General features: G+C 39.5%; 1 protein-coding gene across 1 annotated transcript in view; it reads left to right on the top strand.

Moving 5' to 3' along the window:
* The window catches only part of LOC122550513 (kelch-like protein 1), a 423,308-nt gene that overhangs the window by 396,911 nt on the left and 10,848 nt on the right, over positions 1 to 15,549 (top strand). The window contains exons 9-10 of the mRNA XM_043691355.1: positions 5,704 to 5,916; positions 13,184 to 13,355. Coding sequence (XP_043547290.1) covers positions 5,704 to 5,916; positions 13,184 to 13,355 — 385 coding nt within the window. The remainder of the gene's footprint in view (positions 1 to 5,703; positions 5,917 to 13,183; positions 13,356 to 15,549) is intronic.

Genomic DNA, 15,549 nt, shown 5'->3' with positions numbered 1-15,549 from the left:
TCCGACCCTCTGCATTTTGTCAGTCAGCTAATCCTCTATCCAAACCAATACTCGAGCTTTAACCCCCTGGCATCTAATCTTCTGGTCGGTCTTTTGTGTAGCAACTTGTCAACTGCCTTGTAGAAGTCTTGATGTATCACATCCATTGGATCTCATTATCCACCTTAAGTTACATCCTCAAAGCAAGTTGTAAAGCATGACTTGCTCTTCGTGAAACTATGCTGATACTGGTGAATTGAGCTTTGATTTTGCAAGTGTTCAGTTATCATCTCATTTATGTCTGGCTTTAATTACTTCCCAACTGCTCTATAGTTTCCCACTTTCCTCCGATCTCCTTTTTTGAATAAGTGGGCCACGTTAGCATATTTCCAATCCATTAGTACCTTTCCAGAATACAGGGAATTTTGGAATAGCATAACTAAAACAACCACAATTTCTGCTGCAACCTCCTTTAATACCCTAAGGTGCAGGCCATCAGTCCTCAGGGATTATCTGCCTTTAATACCATCAGTTTACTTAATACCTTCCCTCCAGTTACAGTAATTTCATCAAGTTCTTCTGTAATAACTGAAGTTTTGGGGAAGTAGTTATTTTTTTCCACAAAGAAAACAGAGACAAAACATTGGTTTGATGCCTTTGCCATTTCTGAGTTTCCCATGATTACCATTTTTATCCTGAAAAGGGCCAACATTTACTTTCGCTATTCTCTTCTTTTTTCTATAATTATAGAAGCTTTTGGTATCAACGTTTATGATTTCAGTTATTTCCTTTCAAGGTTGATCTTAGTTCTTTTGATTTTGTTTTTAGTAACCCTTTGCTGATGTTAAAAATTCTCCCCATCCTCTCTTGCAGTATGATATGCCCTAGTTTTTGTCTTTATGTTATCCTTGACTTCCTTGTTAAGCCAGGGATGTGTTTTCACCTTTTTGCAATTCCTCTTCGTCTCAGGAATATGTTTTAATGGAGAGGTATTTACTATCTCCCTGAGCATTTGCCACTGTCCTTCACCTGTCTTGCTTTTAATATTTGCCCAGTCCACTAAGGCCTGTATAATTTCTTTTGCCAAACATTAAAACTCTTGTACATGACTCTGGATTTGTTGTTTCAATCTGAATTTAAAACTCTAGCATATTATGGTCACTCTTTCCAAGGGGACCCTTACCTATAAGATGATTGATTTATCAATCCTTCTCCATTATAGAATTCTAAATCTAGAGTAGCCAGTTCTCTTGTTAGCCCCATGACGTGTTACTCTAAGAAACAATCCTGCAAACACTCTATGAACCTTTTCTCGAAGCTATCCTACTCAAATTGATTAATCCAGTCAATATGCATGTTAAAATCACCCATAATTACCATTGTGCCCTTCTCACAAAACCTCATAATTTCCTGGTTTATGCACATCCTACTTCAGAAGTAATGTTCAGGGGTCTGAAAATGACTCCTTCCCAGGGGTTTCTCCCCTTGCTTTTTATTTCCACTCAGACTGATTCAACATTCTGGTCTCTTCTGCCAATATAATTTCTTAATACAGTCTTGATGTCATCCTTAACCAATAACATAGCTTCACCTCCTGATCCTTCTTTTCTATCCTTTTTGAATATTGAGTACCCTTGGACATTTAACTCCCAGTCCTGAGCTTCCTGTAACCACATTTCAGTAAGGCCCACCAGGTCATATCTATTTTTCTCTGTGCTATTAGCTCATCAACTTTATTCTGAATACTGTGTACATTTAGGTATAAGGTTTCTAAAATAAATTCTACTGATTTGTCTTTCTCTTTTAATATTTTCTTGTGCACTATGTTTTGCATACTCTCTGTCCTTATTTATTAATCTCTGATAACATAGAGCCTCATCTCCATTGTCTATTCCAACTTTCAATTCATATTTTGATCTTCTTTGATTCCTTCACTCACCATGTTCATTCAACTGGCCCTGCCTGTTTGTCTTATTATCTTGTAGCTTCTGCTCACTTTCTGACCTGCTGTTTTGGCTCCCATCCCCACAGCCTTTTTGGTTTAAATTCACCATAATCACATTTATTTGGAGAATTTATATCTTCTATTCAATCACTTCTATTTCCAGGTGCAGTAAGTTTCCTGTATCCCTTATAGGTACAGTGGCACTTTGTAATTCTACATGCTGCAGATGTAGACTCTTGTCAAATCTTCAAATGTGAGATGATATTGTAATATATTTATTCCTCCCTTCAATTCCTGACTTTCTCTCTCAGTTCCCTAGTTTCACAGTATTTTTCACAGTGAAGTTCAAAGACTCTTATGTAGCTCAAGAGGTATGAATGCTATCATTGACGTGCTGTACTCAAAAGAACAACACAGGATTCAGGTTATTCTTCTCTAATAAATCAATAGTGGCAATCTTCTCTCCACAGATGTTGCCAGAAATACTGAGTTCCTTCAGCAATTTCTGCTTTTGTGTTAATAGCAATTTCATTCTTTCTACTTGTTCCTAAAAGAGCAAAAGTAGGGAATACAGGGTTGTGGCCAGTCACTTTCATTCATGTTCCACCTCTCTTCCACTTCACTGGACTCTTCACAAATGAAAGGTGTATAATGTTCTCCTGTGGTCCAAGGAATGGAGTTTCTTCAGTGAAGATTATTTCACAGCATATTGACTCAGCTTGAATTTCTTCAGCAGCTGGGAAGTAAAGGCGATTCAAAGTCACACAACCTTCTCTGTCTTGTGAAGAACAGTGCTGATCAGGAATAACATACAAAGTATGGTGTATCTACCCCCATTATTTCAAAGGGTAGTGTTGGTCTATCCTTGCACCCTCAGAGGAATTGTTCTCCAGCTATTAAACTGAATGGATGCTTGGGGAAATACAAACTTCAGACACAGTGTTGTGTCAGAAGGATTGAGCAGTCCTGCGCCCTGTGTTCAGTTTAACATTAATATTGCAGTCATTAGGCATCATATCTTCATTCAGAAATCTTCTTATGGATCTCTCACTTACTGTAAGGAAAATACATCTTGTTCTTTCATATATCCATTTTTTGACAATTGCAGTATGGAATGCTGTGGTTTCAAATGTTTGTCTCCCGAATAGAAACCTATGCTGCTTTGGAAAATGATCCTAAAATAGCTTCTGTTATGACATTCACAGCACTCAATATTAATGACTGGTCAGGCTTTGTAACAGTGTTTCTTCTTTAATGCTACAACAAGGACATGGGGCTTTGGCAGTGACTGTGCTCTATACAAACAGTAATTGTTTTCTTCCTGGCATATTGTTAGCCCACTGATTAATGAGCTGGACAGATCTGGCCATAGGAAGTTACCAAGTCCCTTCAACTAAGCAACCTGTTGTAATTGAAAAGTTAACCTGCCTTGCGAACCACTTTGATTTGGCCAGCATAAGGTCTTCTTTGAATTGCAGGGATTCTGATAAAGCTTCATCCAGTACACTTACTACAATACGAGCTCTTAGGCACTCATCTCTCAAAATTCCATGAATTATCAGCAAAGCAATCCAAGTCACTTATAAAATAACTAATAGTCTCCCTCGCTTCCGATTGCACCAACTGAACTTTCTCAACTGATTATAGGATTGCACTGTAAACTAACATAAAATTTACAGGCCTTAATGACCTCTTCATATTTAGTGGTAATTGTTTTTGATCCCCTGCCTGATCAGAATGAGGTCAGCATTGCCACTGATTGGGTATAAAGGGGCACTAACCTGATTCTTGTTGGAATTCTTAGGAGGACGAGAAGTGGTCCATATTGATTGAAATGGCAATGTCAGTTGATTCTTTGTGCAGCTTGATCAGGACTTTGCGTTGTCCAGGGGTCTGAGATAGAGTATGTTTTTCCCGTTTCTCTGTTCACTCCTGGTCAGCTGTGGTTGGGCTTGAGTGTATTCTGATGGGCCAATGAGCTTTAAGTTGTCTGCCTTTATCAGCATCACCTACAATCCCCAGTAGGTGGTACGTGAAATGCCATTGCCATGCATGCATTTCATGAGTGGGTGCTATATGTTTTTGACAGATGACAAATGGATACTCAATCAACAGAAGCCATTGGGCTCTGGCTACTAATCACAAATGATATGCTGATTGTCACTGATCCTCTTTTCTGCTTTTTTTTTAAAGTAAATATTTAAAACATTAGGCAGTCTTTGTGGGACACTGTGACAAAACAAAAGAACAATAGGTTTTGTAGATATATTAAATTAATTTATCCATGTTAAGATTCATCTCTTTAGCAGGTAGGGACTTAAATCCTTTTAGTTCAGAGGTAGTGTCACTAGCCCAATACCACAAAACATTTGATCCTTTGTCTATATTTTCTAATCAACCTGTTCAGAGATCTCTGACACAGGTGGGACTTGAACTCAGGCTTCCTGGCTCATATTAGGCACATTATCATTGCCACAAGTGCCCTTAATCCTTCTTTATAAACTGAGTCGAAGGCCTGTCCGATAATAATTGAAAGAGGATAAATCAGAGTAATTTGTCTTACCTAACAAGGTATAAAACATTCAATGGGAAAGGAAAAAGAATTTGTTTCTGCATGATAACAATAGGTACAATTAACATTACAACAACGATGCCAGAAATGTCATTTTTGTCTCCATCAGACATGCTAAACTGTTTAATCCTCCTCCGAAATACTGCTTTACATCTTCAGATTGGGTAAATCTAGTGCAACTTCAATATTGACCCTTTCATTACCTTATATTAACCATCAGCACTACCAAAACCACCACCAGCTGAAAAAAAAAACCCAAAACAGTGTTAAATAAAGAAGATTTCTTAATTTAGCACCATGCACATGGTAAAACAAGACTTCATGAGAACTCCCCTCATTTCCCAGCTGATCTGACATTACTGATAATGTACTGTAGAGGTGAAGTTAACAACAATTAACCCCTTATGGTCCAGCCTTGGGAAGAGCAGAAAGCAGTTGAAACAATGTGATTTCAAGGATGTGGCATGGTGGCACGGTGGCTCACTGCTGTCTCACAGTGCCAGGGACATGGGTTCAATTCCAGCCTCGGGTGATATTCAGTGTGGAGTTTGCATGTTCTCCCCGTATCTGTGTGGGTTTCCTCCCGCAGCACAGCGATATGCAGGTTAGGTGGATTGGCCATGCTAAATTGCCCATAGAGTCCAGTGATGTGCAAACCATTAGCCATGGAAAAAGCAGCATCAGAGAGGTAGGATAAGGGATTTCATGTTCAATGAGAGATTTCAGTTCTGCTAAGAGAAACTGGGTTTAAGATCTTAAGAAGAGAAAAGATGAAGGGGAAGTTTGATAACTTTGTTCAAAATGTTGAAGGATTTTGAGAGCAAGGAGAGGAAACATTATTTCCACTGGCAGATAGGCCTTACTAGGAGATGCAGATTTTAGATAATAATAAAACATTCAATGGGGAAATAAGAAGAATTCTCTTCTGCATTGATTTGTTATGATCTGGAATGCACTGGCTGAAAGTGATATCGAACCAGATTCATCAGAAATACAAAAGGAATTTGATAAATACTTGAACAGCTATGCTGTGCAACAGGGTAAGGGTAGCTTCTTTCAAAGAACCAACACATGCACAATGGGTCAAACAAACCTCTTCGGTGTTGCATTATTCTGTAGTTCTCGTTTAAATATTGTATGCTACATGTGAGCTATCAGACAGTGTTCATAATGAAGACTTAATGAGCTTCTTTTACTTTACCAACAGGCTGTATGCTGTCGGAGGGAGAGACGGGAGTGCTTGTCTCAAATCTATAGAATGCTATGACCCCCATACCAACAAATGGAGTATGTGCACTCCAATGTCCAAACGAAGAGGAGGTGTGGGTGTAGCAACATGTGATGGTTTCCTTTATGCAGTTGGAGGCCACGATGCCCCTGCTTCGAACCATTGTTCTCGGCTTTCAGACTGTGTCGAGAGGTGAAAAATGCAAATATCTATTTTTTTTTAACTTTGGCAGTACATGTTTCACGTATTGTGAAGAATGAAAATCCATTGAAATTCCAAATCTTTAAGTAATAGTATTCCAGATTTATTAGGATAAAGGGATAGCAAGTTTAAATCAGAGTTGAGGAGAAACTACTTCTCCCAAAGGGTTGTGAATCTGTGGAATTTGCTACACTAAAGTGCAGTGGATGCTGGGACAATGTGTAAATTTAGATTTTTCCTTGATAATAGGTTGAAGGGACATGGAGAGAAGGCAGGAGAATGAGGGTGAGGACATATCAGCCATGATTGATGAGTGAATGGCCCAATTCTGCACCTATATCTTATGAACATATGAACTTATTGTATGATTATGTTGCTCTGCAATTTCATAAATACCTAGACCAGCTAGCATTTTGCATTATTAATCATCCCTGTAAGGTTTTTTTCATGTCCTCTACATTTTAAAGTATCCCTGCCCCATGTCTAATAGCCAGTTGAATAGTTAACAGTGGATGTATAGGATGGAATTTAATGCCCTCTCCTCTCCACTGCCAAGTTTAGTGGTGGCATGTCCTTAATGGCAGTGGGGACAATTAATCAAGCAGGAAGGTGGCAGGTGCAGACCCCATTCCCTCCTTGCCTCTGCTTCAATTACATTTGAGGTGAGAATTCCCATGGATAGGGAAGGCTCATGGATAACCTTCACATCCCTTCACCAATTAAGACCCTCAACCAGGTCATTGATCCATTTCAAAGGCTCAAAATTCCACTGCTGGTATTTACCCAATGACAGATGGGGAATTCACCATGTAGAAACCCTTGTGTGGGTTGCTTAAGGGCTTCCAAGGCAGTGCCCCCAATCAAAGGTACTCAGGATCTAACCCTGCTGTGAGCCATCACCCTGCCCATACTGCTGAACCCTTCCATAATGTTTCCTCATGACCAATGATCGCTGTACTGCATCACTGATGTGTATCACGAAACTTGAGTGGGTACAGTTCTGGTGAGAATCACTGCCTCTGCTGGGAAGAGCTGTTGGCTTTTGATGTGCCCAAAGATCTCGGAGGACAGGTGATTCATCCTCTGGGCCTTTGAACCTGAGGAGGGCCCACTTATGTTTAGTTAAGCAACACATAACTTCTCAGACAATCCCAAATGGTAGGGCTGCCATTGACCCTCCAATAGGCAGACGAAACTCCCATCACCGATACCAAATTCCATCCTGGTTTTCCAGTATACTGAGGGAAAATTGTATTTTCAACTCTCTTTACAAAGAAAACAACCCAGGTAAACGCTCTGCTGAGATAATTTAAAACTCATTTTTTTGCATGATTACCGTGTTTGTTTAACTGATGAGTGGGCAAGGTATGGATTGCCACAGTAAGAGATGCAGTCTTTCATATTCTGCCATATCTATTGGGAAAATTATTGGAATCCATAATTAAGGGGAGACTGACTGAGCACTTAATAAAACTTAACTAATTAGAACAAGCCAACATTGATTTGTAAAGAGTATACCATGCCTAAATAAAACCCTAATCACATGTTTTGAGGAAGTAAATAAATTCAAGCGTTGTCCCAATCCATGAGGCTATCAGACAGAGAGTGCTTGTGCCTGGAACCTGGCTCTAGAGTTGTAGTTGTCAAACACGCCTAGCATGATTTAATTAATCCTGAACAGCTATTCATCAATAATGAACAAAAATAATCCTTATTCACAGCATGCAATGCTCAACAATACATCTTAATATTCCAGTTAACTCACCCCAAGGATGTCCAATTCTTTTGAATTGCATTAGCTTGCAAAAAGAAAGCATAATTAAACCCGGCATGTCTAATTGAATAACACTTCAAATCATGATTGTCCAAGTCTAAATTAACCTATATTTTGATTTGAAGTCTCATGGCCGCAATTGGATTAATAACATTTAGTTTGCTATTAAAAAGTGTCATGTCTCTATCCTTGGGAGTTTATGTTTTACAAGCCGAAGTAAGCATCACAGAAAAATTATACATTACATATGTAGATTGCACATTTGAATATATTCTGTTATTTATAAAGATGCTTCAAATTTAATATTTCTTGGTGGATTTGAGCTTCAAAAGATTATAGATAACTGCATTTGTAACAAATTTTGTGGGGACAGTGATTTCTTTAAAAGAAGTAATTGAAAGGTCATTGCAGACAATAAGCCATTTTTAAAAAAAGACAAGGCTTCCTGGAAATCCCATTACCCTTGACAACTGCTTGCTTTGCTTCTAGACTGCCACTGGGACTGTTTAGAACAGTGACTGGATGGAGAGAGCTTTGGGCTCTGGAGGTAGTTGAAGGACAAGATGCCTGGGAGAAAGGGTTGCTCAGCTGAATTCTCCTATTTTTGAAAATGACTTTTGCTAAGTTCAAGACAAGTTGTATTTATTATCCTGCAAGAGTGATTGATGGGATTTTTCAATCTGGTATTTCCTGAGGAAATGAGATGTAGCTCTGACTATAGCTGTAGGTCTAAGTGTAAACTCTGTTGTGAGTAAACAAGGTACCTTTGAGTCACAGGGAACTCTTGACAAGGGGAAAAGTAGTTATCTTTGTATCAGATGCACCGGGAGTGTGACACAGTGTCTGGCTCAGTACCTGTAGCGATTGTCCATAGTTTTGCCTGTACACAGGTTTGCCTCAAGGGAATGAGGTGTAGCTCATAGCTTCTCCAATAGTCATGGCAAATTCAAGTGAAGTCAAGCAAGCTAAACAGTTAAATCAATGTTTAATCGTATGTAGTTACCTGAAAATGATTAAACAAAGTCCATCGGCAGAAGGAAAATTGGTACCATAGATATTTTGTTATTTGAAACTTCCCTTGTGGATTTGGCCAATCAAAGGTCCATATGTTTAGCGTCCATGAATAGCAAAGGTGAAATCACTTTGGTGGGATTGTACTACAGGCTTCCCAATAGCCAGTAGAAATAGAGAAACAGACATTTGAACAGATTACAGAAACAACAGCGTTGATTTGGTGGGTGAATTTAACTTCCTGTATATTGACTGGGACTCCCTTTGTGCCAGGTGCTTAGATGGGATGGATGGAATTTGATAGGTGGATCCAGGAGGGCTTCTTGAAGCAATATGCCAATAGTCCAATGAGGGAATGGGCCATATTAGATCTGGTATCAGGGAGTCAGCCTTGCCAGGTGATTGAAGTTTCAGTGGGGAAAGCAGTGACCATAATTCCCTAAGTTTTAACTTACTTATGAGTGAAAGTACTAAATTAGGGGAAGGCTAACTATGACAATATTAGACAGAAACTGGGGGATATAGATTGAGATGGTTGTTTGAGAAATCTACATCTGGCATGTAGAAGTTTTTAATTGATTAGCGTTCAGGACCAGCATGTTCCTGTGAAAATGAAGGATATGGATGGCAAGCTTTGGGAATCTTGGGTGACAAGAGAAATTGTAAGCTTAGTTTCATCCTGTTTTGTAGGTTTCTGTGTGATTCTCCCTTATTCTTCTAAATTCCAGTGAATATAATCCAATCTGATTTAGTCTTTTCTCATACTGCCATCACAGAGTCAAAAAGTGTGGTGCTGGAAAAGCACAGCAGGTCAGGCAATATCTGAGGAGTAGGAGAGTCAATGTTCAGGCATAAGCCCTTCATTGGGAGCCAGGCTTTGAAACCTTTATTGAACTTTCTCCATAGTCAGAAGATCCTTCCTCAGATAAGGAAACAAAACTGCTCACAATATTCCAGTTGTGGTCCCAACAAAGCCCTGTACAACTGCAGCAAGGCACCCCTGCTACTGTATATCAAAAATGGGATTGTGATGCGGAAGTGGTGAACCCCTCACAGACGTATGGATGAAGAGTGGGCAGTGATTCATAAGATGGTGGTAATGCCCAAATATCATCAGGAAATATTCAGGCTAGCTGATGAAGTTCCTATTGGTAGCCTTGTAGGAATCTGGAAGGCACAAGCACATGCAAGTTTATATTTTAAGTTTATATAAGTCTTCACCAGAATGTGGTATACTTTTTTAAAGTGTGTGAGATGTAGAGAAACTCTCAACATTCAATCGAACCTGCACTTTCAATTCCCATATCAGATTTGAGGAACAAGGTAATGGGGCGTTCATAGACAGTGTGAGACTTTCAATTAAAATGAGAAAGGAATACTAGTATATCTTTACTATTATTTACATAGATGCTCAATTTCCAGATGATGTTCCCTTAAGGACCATTACTGCTAATGTGTTGATAGAAAAATCAACTGAGTTCTTCATTTGATATGGTTTACCAACGGAAAACTGGCCAGCTCAATACTCAAACTATATATTCATATTATTTCAGGAAGTTATGAATAGTCTAGGTGTAATACAGTAAAAGTCTTCTGCATACCACTCACAGACACAGAAGCTTCAGGTAGGTACCATCAAATTCAGTAATCAGGGTACAAAATCATGCATTTTGTCAGTTACCTGATATAGGCAGTCAATAGTTTGTAGAAATTTATTGAGTTTGTTAAGACTCAGCAGTTTAGAAGTGATATGCCAGTTCATTGGATTCAAAGAAAAGTGATAACAGGAGATGATTCACTATGATTCACTGATACTAGAAGACAAACAGGCTTTTGGCAAAGGATGAGTCAGTCTTATTAAAATTATGAATGCAGCATCCTGCTTTCTAGCTGTGGTGCTGGAAACTCTTCCCTAGCTCTTTGTCCTCTTCTTCTGGTCAGTATTCTATCAGGATAAGACAGCTATCCGATGACAGTCACTTGAGTATTGCCTAACAAAGTCAGCCCTGAGCACTTGTTGATAAAACTTATTTCTCGGTGCTGGTAGTTACACTGAGTCAATTGATTTGAAGACCCTGGAAAGTATTGAAGATCAGAGGGACCTTGGTATTTAGAACTCCAAATCCCTTAAGATAGTAAACAGGTGTCTGAGGTGCCTCAGAAGGCATATTGAATACCTGCCTTCATTAACCTGGACATCGAATACAAGAGCAAGGGCGTTGTGCTGGAACTGTGTAAAATACTGGTGAGATCACAACAGGACGACTGCATGCATATCTGGTTATCACATTATAGGAAGGTTGTGATTTCACTGGAGAGGGTACAGGAGGGATTTACAAAGATACTGCCACTGGCAGGTCTGCAATACAAGGAAAGGTGGATATGTTGGGGATGTTTCCTTTGGAACAGCAAAGTTTGACAGGATACTTGGTAAAGGTGCATAAGATTATGAAGAACATGGATAGGCTGAATAAGAAGGCATTTTATTTATAGAGGGATTTATAACCAGGGAGCATGTTTCAAGTAAGAAGTGGAAACAGTTGAGATTTTTTATTATTATTATTCAGAGTGTGGCAGAACTTGTTACCTGAAAAGTTAGTTCAGTCAGAAACTCTCAGAAGATTTAACTTTCGTAAGGCAGCACAGTGGCTCAATGGTTAGCACTTCTGCCTCGCAGCGCCAGGGACCCATGTTCGATTCCAGCATCGGGCAACTGTCTGTGTAGAGTTTGCACATTCTCCCCATTTCTGCGTGGGTTTCCTCCGGGTGCTCCAGTTTTCTCCCACAATCTGAAGATGTGCAGGTCAGGTGAAGTGGCTATGCTAAATTGTCCATAGTGTTAGGTGCATTAGTCAGGGGGGGTGGGTTACTCTTCGGAGAGTCAGTGTGGACTTGTTGGGCCAAAGGGCCTGTTTCTACATTGTAGGGAATCTAATCTAATCTTACCTAGTATTTGTACATTCACTTCAGGACTATGGATGAATCGCTCGTCTCTAACAGTCCTTTGGTTACTCAAAGGATGATTTTTGAGTCATTGTTTGCCTTCAGTTATTATTTAAGGTGCATTTTCATAGAATAGATAACTCTTTTGATAAATATAATAATGTAGAAGCTGTCAGGATCATTGAGAAACCATGGAGCAAAAGCAGCAAAATGGGATTAGTGTGATCAGATCTCAGTTGAATACCGCAGACACGGTGAGCTGAATGGGCTCCTTCTGTGCTGTAAACTTCCAGGAGTTTACCTTGGATACATAATAGAGCAAGGACAAGTACTGCCAAGTACAGCAAAATTACAAGATTTAGTTGAGTCCCCTGCCACTAAAACTAAACTGGAAATAATGAGATGTTTAAGACTTGCTGAAAAAAAACACAGCTTTTTGTACAGTCGTCATCAGGCCAATTTGCAAGCATTTCCAAATTTGCAAGTTTTCTACCAATCAGAGTCCACTTGTCACCAAATCAGCACTCTCCTTTCATGTGTGTAAATGTTAGTTTTCCCTCAAAATCGGTCTGCTTAGAAATTGTCCTGGTGAGTGCAAAATGCATATTTTTCATCAATACTCAGTTTTATGTTTACTGTGGAAACCTGGCTGGTAGATTAGCTTAGATTCCCAATAGTGTGGAAACAGGCTCTTCGGCCCAACAAGTCCACACCAACCCTCCAAAGAGTAACCCACCCAGACCCATTTCCCTCTGACTAATGCAATTAACACTACAGGCTATTTGGCATGGCCAATTTGCCTGACCTGCACATCTTTGGAGGAAACCGGAGCACCCGGAGGAAACCCACGCAGACACGGGGAGAATGTGTAAACTGCACACAGACAGTCACCCAAGGCTGGAATCGAACCTGGAACGCTGGTGCTGTGAGGCAGCAGTGCTAACCACTGTGCCACCATATTTTAGCTTTTGGATTATTTCATCCAACTTTTCTACCTGTTCTACTTTTAAAGTCAACAGTTTTATACAGTTCCTTTGCACATGTGCTGGTGGTCGAGGTGTCATTGTAGCTCAGTGAGTCAGACTGTCACCACTGAGATGGTTTCAGGTTCAGGTCCCACACCAGAGATTTGTAAATAAATTCAAGGTTGACTCTCCATTGCAATTCTTAGGGAATGTTGCATTGTTGGAGGTGTTTTCTTTCAAGTGAGATGTTAAACCAAGGCTTTTCTGCCCTCTCAGGTGGATGTGTAAGATTTTCTTATTGAAAACCTGATATAAATAAGGTACTTAATTAGCCATACTCGGGAGAAGTGACAGTACACATTCTTTCAGCTTTGGTTGTAACAATATTAAAAAACTGAACAAGACCACCCAGGCAAAAATCCTTTTCTACTGTAAACATTTGAACAATAGGTCAAAAAAAAGACTTCTATTGTTCATGATTAGCTTGTGTTGTTTATTCAATTAACAATGATGTACAGTACTGGAACAATTTTCCTTATATTGTGTTCCATCACTTTCACATCAGATATGATCCAAAGACTGATACCTGGACAACAATAGCTTCGGTGAGTGTCCCCAGAGATGCTGTTGGAGTCTGTCTCCTAGGAGACAAACTGTACGCAGTTGGCGGATATGACGGACAAACCTATTTAAACACGATGGAATCATATGATCCACAGACCAATGAGTGGACACAGGTAATAAATATTGAAAATTTTTAAAACCACTGATCTTTGATACTCCTTTTGTTTCTCAAAGTACCGGGTTTTGAGTCATTGTTAGGTACAAATATGTCTTCTGTTATTACTTAAAGTGCATTTTCATGGAATGTGAAATGTAATAACATAGAAGCTCTGATTGTCACTGATTATTACAAAATTATATTTAAAATGATTTTGTGCTGATGAGGTACTGTATAATTTCTTCTAAATAGCAATGTGTATGCATTTAATTGGAGCAGGTGATTAACCTTGCTTAATATTTAAAGATTGGCAGTGTAAATGGTACAAGTAGGAAGATTTACAGTTTCACTTATGCACAGAACTTATTTTGTAGAGTTACTAAAGGATTTGTTTAACGATTTGTAAAAATCTAAAATATGATTAGCTGCTGGTGACATACTATTAATCACAAGCTTTAGGTTCACGAGAGTATGTGGGAAACAGGAGAGATGGTGAGGGGGGAGGGTAGGGTCAGTCACCGCATTGAAGTAGTCATTAATAGACTGAATGAATACCGAACAATTTGTTCAGTGTAGAATCAGCTCTTCTTGTTCAAATTACCTGCAATTGGTATTATTACCTTGAAAGAGTATGAGTGTTGGCCTGGGTATTCTTGTAAATGAAATTTGCTGATATTAAGCAGAATGGGAGCATTTTGGAGAATGTTACTTCTGGAACTTGATAAAATGAAATAATGAAAGCTATTGTAAGTTCCAGTTGGTTTCAAGCTATTTGTAAAAGGTGGGAAAGGAATCAGTGCCTCTGATTTAGAATTTGACCTTCCATTTCTAGACTTGTGGTCGAAATTTATAGCGGTTAGACAAAGGCAGAAATACATATCTCAACCAAAAGGAAAGTCTTTGCCGCACTGATCAGTGCTGAACTGGGCTACTCCATATCAATAACATGCTGTGGGTCAACCTTAAGCTGCTGATGTTCAGAATTTGGCCCTTCAGAGTCCTGCCCTCAGACTTGCCAGCCACACAGATTGATCAATAGCTTCAGCAGTGCCAGAACTCAGCTGTAGATGCTGTTATGACTATGAGGGGGCCCTTAGAAAAGAGCAATGGATCACACAGGACCAAGGCCATTGTTGGCCCTGGCATTTTAAGCTAGCAAAGGATGGGGAAGCCTAGGAAGTAGGGGCAGAGGGGTGACAAAGGGTTTTGATATCTTGTTGATGAGGAACAAGGACATCATACCTATTGTGCATAGGTCACCACTAAAAGTCTACCACTCCCTCCCCAAAGTTTTTTTTTTAATAACAGCATTCTGAACCTTATCCAACTGCACATACCAACCAGCTTTAGCATGGACAACATATTATTATAGGTCTCTCCACCCTTCAGGCACTCTGCCTGTATTCCTGATGAAGGGCTTTTGCCCGAAACGTCGATTTTACAGCACCTTGGATGCTGCCTGAACTGCTGTGCTTTTCCAGCACCTCTAATCCAGAACATATTATTATGTCAGTTAGCTTGTGTACAAACTTAACTGTCCGTTTCTAAAAAGTGGTATGGAGTCTGCCAAATTGACTGCCTGCCTGCTTTCATTTTATGGGGTGGATGGGTGTAGGTGAGGAGATTAGACACCTGTCATATTTTATAAATACACGTCACCAAAAACACATTCAGCCTGGGGCTGTAATATCTCACCTCTGGACTCAGCCTGATTGGTAGAAAGTTTTCTTAGTCAGGAAAGAAGCTGTGTAAAATGCAGTGGAGTATTCCATAATGTTTATCATGGATGCAGGCTAGATGGTTTGGTTGGTACTACCTGACCCAATTTTAATTTTGACGTGAAAATGGGCATCTATCCATTTCGAATAAAGTATGCCCATGCACACATACAGCCATGAAACTGAAGTACTTTAGAACAGACAGCTCAACGTTCTGTGCCACAGATGTGCATGTTGACTGGAAATTTCCTACCAAACATTGTTGTAAGAAAACCAAAGGAATTGCATCTCTTCATCTAGAAGGCTCATTGCCATTTTTTTCAGTGCAGTTCGGGATGAATTATAAATACTGCCAGACTTTACAGTGTCATCCACACAGTGAAATGTAGAGAAAAATATGTAGATCATTATTTTGTCTTGCTTGTCTTGTTGGTGAGGACTACAGATGCTGGAGATCAGAGTCGAGGGTGTGGTGCTGGAAAAGCACAGCAG

The sequence above is a fragment of the Chiloscyllium plagiosum genome, chromosome 6 (genome assembly GCF_004010195.1).
Source record: "Chiloscyllium plagiosum isolate BGI_BamShark_2017 chromosome 6, ASM401019v2, whole genome shotgun sequence".
Taxonomy (NCBI): Eukaryota; Metazoa; Chordata; class Chondrichthyes; order Orectolobiformes; family Hemiscylliidae; genus Chiloscyllium; species Chiloscyllium plagiosum.
Note: the sequence above shows the minus strand (reverse complement) of the source record. Positions and strands in the feature narration are given on the sequence as shown.